Source organism: Diadema setosum, chromosome 19 (assembly GCF_964275005.1).
Source record: "Diadema setosum chromosome 19, eeDiaSeto1, whole genome shotgun sequence".
Taxonomy (NCBI): Eukaryota; Metazoa; Echinodermata; class Echinoidea; order Diadematoida; family Diadematidae; genus Diadema; species Diadema setosum.
Window position 1 is genome coordinate 20,567,879 of NC_092703.1, and position 8,778 is coordinate 20,576,656.

Consider the following 8,778-nt stretch of genomic DNA (forward strand, 5'->3'; position numbering starts at 1 on the left):
TGTTCCTGTAAAGAGGTTCGTAGTGTACTCAGATATGTTGTGTCATGATGTATCTGTGTGATTTGAATAGATTTTAAAGTGTTTCTTAATTGTTCCTGTGTTTTTACAGGCAATGGCCACCAAGAAGATCCCAACAGTGGTTGAGTATGTGATCAACCATGCCAAAGAGGTGCTAGGAGACGATGTCCTGACGTTGTTTGGGGACCCGCCCACCCACAGGCCGGAGCACAGACGGCACGACTCAAGCGGCGACTCGGACAGCATGAACGAGGTCTCGCCGTACACCAAACGCGACGACTCTTCTCTGGACAGCATCGAGAAGGAATTCTACAACGATGAGCAGGACCAGACTGGCGTCAGTCACAAGTGGCATTACAACACCCCGGTGCTGTCGCCGTCCACTCTCAGTCGAGACTCGGGCATCACGTCCAGCGATAACCAGCTTTACCCCGACTCGGACAATACTGACACCACAGATTCGGGGATGGAATCGAAAGAAAAGCTCGCGACGGTACCCAGTGTCAAAGCCACTAAAGCACCCTCGCAGTTCAGCAGTCCAGATGACTTGTTCTGGCAGCAGCGGAGGGTTTCCGAACCATCTGTCATGTCCAAAGAGGCTGTGAGGACTCGCGCAGCAAGGGTGTACAACTCGGCGGCAAATACCACGGACAATAGCCCAGAACTCTCAGATCATGAGTACAACATCAGTGAGGACACCTTGAAACTCATCAAGGACATGAACAAGGAGTGCTCATCCAAACTCTTGAGTGACATGTTGCCGGAGGACATGAGATCCAGCTCGCGGCAGTCCAACAGCGGCTCTAATATGACGATGTATGAGAAAGGACTCAGAGGAAGCAGCCATGGTGTCACCTCCATGCCTTCCACTCCCACTGACGAGGAGTCAGCTATTCCTTGTATGCGTAGGCAGTCTGTTCCTTCCATTGGGTCAGGCTCACCCACATTCCCCAGGCGACTCACGTCCAGCCGCCGCAGCGCATCTTCGATGTCGTCGTCCTCGTCGGAACGCATGAGCGATGTGCAGTCGTCGAGTTCTTCTGAGCGGCTTCATTCCACCAAACTGGGGCTGAAAGACCAGAGGAGTGATGGGAACGTGGCCAAGACTCTTCAGGCAGGCAGCGCAGATCCTGGCCGCTTGTCTCCGAGGGGTGGGCCAAATATCGGACAGCATGGATTCCAGCCATCCTACAGGAAAATGTTCATGAACAATGAAACACGGGTTTTGCCCTCGCGCATGGGTGCTCCAGCCCGGCCAAAGACTCTGAACATGAGACCCTCACAAACTAAAGAGGCGACTCCACCACTAGAGTTCTTCCCCAAAGATGCCACAACTCGAGCCACCTTGACCCAAAGCCCGAGGGGCCTAGCCGTGCACCATGAACAGCAGCGACCGCCTGCGCCAACAAAACGCAATAGTAGCCCAGCAATTTCATCAAGCCAACCCACTAAACAGCGCGTTAGCAAAACTCAGTCCGATACTTCAATTTCTACCCTCGCAAGGTCCACCCCTCCAACCTACCAAGAAGCAATGAACCGCAGGGCACTGCTTCAGAGACAGTCAAAGAGTCTTGACATCGACGCTGTGCCACCTTCCCATGAGCAGAGTCCAAGGAGGCGGTCGGGTGAGGTCAGCACAGCCAAGCAGCGTCACGAGGAACGCATGGGAAAAACTAAGCGTCACATGGTGGCGGGAGGCATCATCTTTCTGACCACAGATTCAGACTCCAGTGATGAGGATGATGACTTTAGGTCAGGCAGTGGCTACTCAAATGGACCCACTAAGACTCGCGGTGTGAGGCGCACGTCGAGCGATAGCATGGCGACAAATCGCAAGGGTTCTGCGACGTCAGTGCAGCGCAGCAGCAGTGACACTGCAAAGCAAGGGAACGAGACACGCTCAAAACACCAGGAGCGAAATCTGGAGAACGCTCGCAGGTCCAGCCAGCCTTCTCCTCGGCGACGCCATCACAACAGCGAGGTCCCCCGTAGGGCCTCTGGAGGAAATCACCCGGTGAGACGAGGACCGGATTCCACCGGTCAGAGTTCTGCTGGGGACTCAATTCCAGGACGCACAGAACTGCGCTTCCCCTTCCCCGATCCCCATGCTGAGCCTCCGGCCTCTCCACTCATTTCACCGCGTTCCAAAGTGAGCACAAACGATCAGAAAAATGGACTGAAAAAATCGCGCGAGGTAGAGCACGCTGTTACGCAAGCTCGCCGTGACTGGCAAAAGAAGAGTGCGTCAAGCACAAAAGACTTTAAAGTCACTGTGGCGGACCTAGAAAAAATTGACTACACAGACGAATCTTATGTGTGATACGTCTGGCACTTGTATCCCTTCTGTGAAGAAAATGGACTTATGTCATCTTTTGTACTCCTTTGTGAATTAATGTACATGAATCTTTACGTCCTGACAGACTGGCGAATGCTACAAGTATTAATTGAACTCATTTTGTATTCATATTGACAAATTTTACCTTTTTGCCACAATGTCTTATTACTCTTTCCAAATCATTTTTCACATGTTTAAATTCCTTTCTATTTACCTGAACTGAAGGATTACAAATATTGATCATCTTTGGTGAATCTTCTTTTTTTAATTATCTCCAACCCATTTTGGGGGTTGTTTTTTTAATTTTCCAAAATCTACTTCTGTAAGAAAATATTGTAGCAACCAAATTTTCACTTCCTAGAATTGTTTACAATATGACAAAGGCCATGGGAAGCCTCAGTTAAGAATGATATTAGAAGATCATGACAATATATGCAACACCTTGGTACTTCAAATGACCACATCCTTCTACTCGAGACCATTGTGATACCCTGGACGTTGCAATCAAGTATTAGCAAACTGTGTGTGTTTGCTTTCTGCTCCACAAACTGTGTTAGACTCTCAATATTGAAAATTCTAGTCCTGTTAGCTACAAACAGAAAAATTAGAGTAACATAGCAAGTACAGAAATTGTGGAACCTCAAGAGAGTTATCCATCTTTTCCATCATTCTTGAGCGATATAAATTTTGTTGTTGCTGTTGTTACTTGTGGATTGATAGGCAGCTGAGGGAAAAAATTATGAGATATGTGTAGTGCTTGTGGTCAGGTGTTAACCAATAAGAGAGGAGTATTCTTTTGTTTGTATCGAATGAGTTATGACATCTTGTTCCCAATATGTGTGCTATAAGACAGAAGAAAGGACGGTAAAAGTTTGGCTGATATCCAGTGTTCCCTCCTATCAATGTATGGTGTAGCCAAGAGGCTCAAAACCGATGTCCACATGCTCAAAAGGAAAGACCTAGTGTGTCACGGCTATTACTGACATATTTGTGACCTATTTCATTGTTCATGTTTTCTTGCTTGTTTTTGATACAATTAATGCAAACTATTTACTGGATTCTGTGACCAAAAACATATGAAAACAACTGATAATCAGTTTGTATGCATATGATCCAAAAGCAAATTTGTAATGCAAAACTGATTTTTGAGCTAACATTGTTATCTTAGTTGTACGATATAAAGCTTTCACTTGACAAAAATGGAAAATAGACGTAAAGGAAATAGTATTATTCAGAGTTCAGACACCAACTGGTTTTGAGTAACTCATCTACCTCAAGTTTTGTATAGTTACGTCGAGGCGACAGTTTCCAAATGCTATGACTGGCAGCCTCGCTAAATGTGATTACACACGTGTTTCCTCTACTTGGTAACATGTCACATTGCATGTATGGCACTTAACTATTTTGTTACGATATGATGCATAAAACTTTTCATGGTGTGCATTGTAGATGGTTCTGAACTCTCCACTCACCTGTCCTCTTTCACCTCTTCTTTTCAGAAAACTGATTTTACATTCACTGTATCCCCCACTTCCTTCACTGTATTGGTTCCGCATGGAACTAATTTTCCTGATTTTTCTAAGATTTTCTGCCCAACTATCGCTTACCTTTTCAACAGTCCTCTTAATGACTATACCAAATGATGTCACAGTAAAACTATCTTTTATCATACATACTGATGTGTACGTTTCTTTGATAAAAACCTTTAACAAGCCATTTCTGTTTGCCTGACAAGACATTTGTTTGTTGTTTTTTGACAGCGGTAAACTTTGAGACAACGTGAACAACAAAAACGGACCGTTTGCTGTTGGTTTTTTAAGGAATGGATAAATATTGTACAAAACATGGAATCTTCAGTCCCAGATTCCAGTTGGTCGACAGTCAAACTTTGCTCTGTGAAAACATGATCTGCTTGTTAGAATTCCGGACTGAAAAGTCAAAAATGTGAATGGACCACAATTTTTGTGTATTTTAACAGGGTGTGTATTTATAACCAAAGGTATCAGAAGGATGCATTATATACACCAGACAGCTTACTGTGATGGGCTTGAATTAATGATGTGCCGTACCCTCCTCCCCTTTGGAGTAACTTGCAGATTTTTGTGTGTATACTTAAACAACTCTTAGAGTTAGATGTTTTTCAGACAGTTCTTGAACAGTGATTTCAAATGTTTTATGACAGGGTAGGAATTGTGGTGACTGCTCTTCCATTGTATAAGTTTGGAGCCAACCTGAAGCAGGGGATTACCCTTGTGTCAAGAAGCAAATATCCGGTTATGTAGTATGACTCTGTGAAACGCATGTAATGTTGCATACATGTAATAATCCTCTGACAAAACAACTCTTCCGTCTGTAAAGGCAATACCAAGACACTGAACGGCATCTGTTCAAGATATTTTTTAAAGTGTATTGTTACAAGTACTGTTATGTGATGCAGCAATTCTTAACATTTGTGACGATTTTTAGGATGCCATTTTTTTTTTTTTAATGCAGGCTGCTACACTAGTCTAATCAGCTGTTTGTTGATGTTGTGTGAGACTTGACGAGAAATTGAGAAAATTGTCTTATTTTCCATAGTGACAGTTACTCATTATGCGACATTTACCGGACAGAACTTACCACCTTCTTGTTAACATTGTAAAGTTGCTTTTTAAAAATGTTGATCTTACATTTTGTTGAGATGCAGTTCATATTAATACCACCAATACACTCTTTTTTTACTGGGTGCATGGCCGAAATCTGTTCAAGGGCAAGAATCCAGCAATGCAAAGTGTACAAATATTAGGCCCTATCTGTTTTATAGACTGTACTTTTGTAAAGTTTCTACACCTTTCTTTGTACCAAATGACACTGTAGCAGAGAGAGATATTACTTTTGAAAACCCTTTTGTTATTTCCAACATTTTTTTGTACATTAGTGCCACAAAGTGGCTTGTTCTCTCTCTCTCTCTCTTCTTTTGTTATAAAAAGTATTGTGTACAGATTAAATGCCACAAGTTATGCCAGTATGTTATTCACATATTTATGCAAATAATAACAAAAATCCACTGAATCTTCCGAGTCTTTGGTTCTTGCTTCTTTCACACCTTGGGTCCATTGAATTATCACATCCGAAAAGCATTTGTTTTTTTATGTGTGGAAAGTGTGGTAAGCAATGTCTTGTCATGGTTGTGATGGTAATGGTGGTGATGGTGGTGATGATGATGATGATAATTATGATAATTATGATGATTATAGTGATGATGGTGACGATGATGATGATTGTGATGATGATGATGATGATGATGATGATGATGATGATGATGATGATGATGATGATGATGATGATGATGATGAATGATGATGTCTGTGCTTGAGTAAGGCTGTGGTATGAGACATGATAATCTTTGATGAATACAGCAATGGTGGGAATACATAATAACAGAAAAGTGAATTAAATTTCCACTTATGTACAAATTAACTAATTAATAGAGAAGACAAGTCAAACATTGGCTGTACAAGTTTCATCAAAATTTGGACATAATTTAGAAAGTTCTAGGATGGCAATCACATTATTCAGGCATGTTACTGATACAGTACATCTTTAAAGGATGATATAGTTTTGGTTGAGATGATGATTCATTTTTGAACTTTTTGCAAAATAATTAGAATCACTTATATGAAATATTAAAGAGCATACATTTCTAAGAGGAATTAAAAGTTTATTTGATGAAAATCGGTTTTGAAATGGCAGAGATATCTAATCACAAAGGGGTCCTAATAAAAGGTGGGACCCACATTTCATTAGGACCACTTCGTTTTACTTTATTTTTGATATCTCGGCCATCTCAAAACCAACTTTCATAAAAAATGATCATTCCTCTTAGATTGTATGTTCTTTGATAATTCATATAAATGGTTTGTAATTATCTTACACAAAGTTAAAACCTAAATTTCCATATGAGCTCCCTCGTGGAGACATGGTATATTTAATATTCTTGTTTAATATCTCTAAGATTTATAATGTTTCTTTTATGTTAGTATTGTCTGGGGCAAATTATTTGTATAGGGCCCCAATATTTTTTTTTCTCTCTTCTTCCTTTCTTTCTTTATAAGACAACAACATAAATCTCCATCTCAACTAAAACTATACCATCCCTGTAACACAATGGCCTCTAATTGTCTCCCATTACCCAGCACACAAATCTTCACAAAGTTTCATATTGTAAAACATATTGAAGGTGTAATCCTGTGCAATGAATTACATGTATTACAATGTTCTAACAAAAAAATTTGGGGGGGGGGGAAGGGGATGTATTTTTTATCATTCAAAATGCTGATGTTTGTTGTAATGTAATTGTACACAAACCAGTGGTAACCTGTAACCAATGTCAGTGTCTTGTGAAAACATGTTCGATTTTATAATTCAGCATTTTCTTTCTTAATCTTACAACTAATTTTGATGAAACTTCCAACATACTGTTTGTCATTTTTTGCTCTGTGCATTAAAGTGAACTTGAAACATGGGAACGTATGTACACTGTTAATCAACACACACACTCAAGTACATAAAAACATAATACACATGCCCACAATAGACATGGATAAGAGCCATAGTGATATGTTTGCTTCATTTTCACGTACGAGTGTAAATTTATTGCAAATGTGGCAGAGATGAAAGAGGTGGGTGGAAGAATATACGAAGGCTGATATAATACAAGGAAACCCCATTGTGACGAGTTTACTTACAAAGTGCAAATGTAGCATGTTAAAGAAGGTGAATTTGGTGATCCTAATTTTACAGTACTGCATTTAGCTGGTCTATTTTTTCAGTATGTTTATTAGGTACCAGTTATATACCCCCCAAAAGTGTAAAGTCGCGTATAGTTCGAGAAGAACAAAGTTCTTTCCTGTTTTTTTTTTTTTTTAATTCTCTTTGGCTGTTGATGTAATGATATGATGGATATACATGTATTACAATACCCAGTCCAAACTACCTTTCTACATCAAAGTGTTCATGTGGCTATGAAGGTAGTACACACAAAACTTTCACAGCCTTTGTTATAGCGATATAACAGTAACTTATTGTATCTGCACATAGCTATCTGAAATATATACATGTATTTAATTTTTAGTCTCTCACTTTCTCTCTCCCTCTGTCTTCTGCTTCTCTCTCTCTCCAACTTGGATTTATTTCTATTTTCTCGCTAAAATCAACCACTTTTGGGCACTGACTTTAGTATGCTCTTTTGACTGACAGGAATTTGAATTGCCATAAAGACACTGACCACTAAAAAAATAAAGCACTCTTTGCCACACGGCTCTCTGTTCTCACATTTTCTTATCCCATACACACTGAATTTCTTTAAACACTGCATCATTTAGTACAGGTTTGTTTACACATTATTCAATATTCCTCCACTCTACACAGTCTACAACAGCCCCTTATTACAACTGTGCTCCCAATCCAATATCTTAGTCTTCACAATCATTTTTCCAATTCAATGTTAGATGGAGTCATTGTGCATTTGTGACTCATTATCTTGAAAGCCTGATCATCATTTCACCAAACAGTGATTTTCTGCTTTTGGTATTTTGAAATTCTACCAACTTCAACGATGAAAAGTTCATCTCATTTTATTAAAAAAAGAAGAAGAAAAAAAAAAAAAAACATATCACAGAATCGATGAGAAAGCCAGCAACAATACATGTATAAACACAGTTCTCAGACAACCAGCTATAGGGCTCACACGGATAAATATTTCTCCATAGAGACGTGTGTTAAAATTCAAAATTCAAAAAATTCTGTAAAATAGCTGAGAGAAATGAAGTGTTTCATCTTCACTAACCTGAAAAAGTTAGATATTACCCTTTCATCCATCAAATTTCAAAGGGGGGGGGGGGGGGGGTTCTCAAGCTCAATCTCTGTCCAAGGATTTGCAAAGCCAGACTATGAGTTCTTTTCACTCAAAAAACCTATTTTCTGTACGTGCACCCAATGAAATATAGTCCCTTGAAATTCCATGAGAAAAGCTTTCATCTTCAACCAAAATGCAGTTTGTAGGGGAACGCATACTCAATGTCTGCAGCAATTCAGTTTTTTGGCAAACTGCATTTCTGATTTTTAATTATTTTTTTTTATTTATTTTAGTATCTGTGGTACGATTTTGTGATGCAGTCAGGGATATTCCATTATATTTACAGGTGTGAGCACTTTAATGTTTATATGGGGTCAAGCATGAAGCAGGTTAGGCACCTAAACACAATATGTTGAATTCCCAGCACCATGCTTTTTGAAAAACTGCAAAGTTTCAAAAATTATTACACCTGTATTTTTTTTCACTTTTGTACAGAAGGTTGATAAAATGTCAAATTTTTCAAACTCAAAAAAAGAAGAAAAAAAAAACACACACACATATATCTCATTTATTTTAGAAACGTCTTTTT

General features: G+C 39.7%; 1 protein-coding gene across 1 annotated transcript in view; it reads left to right on the forward strand.

The window, feature by feature from the left end:
- LOC140243096 (uncharacterized) overlaps positions 1–5,404 on the forward strand; it is a 205,940-nt gene extending 200,536 nt beyond the window's left edge. The window contains exon 20 of the mRNA XM_072322829.1: positions 110–5,404. Coding sequence (XP_072178930.1) covers positions 110–2,338 — 2,229 coding nt within the window. The 3' untranslated portion in view covers positions 2,339–5,404. The remainder of the gene's footprint in view (positions 1–109) is intronic.
- The last annotated feature ends 3,374 nt before the right edge of the window (positions 5,405–8,778 follow it).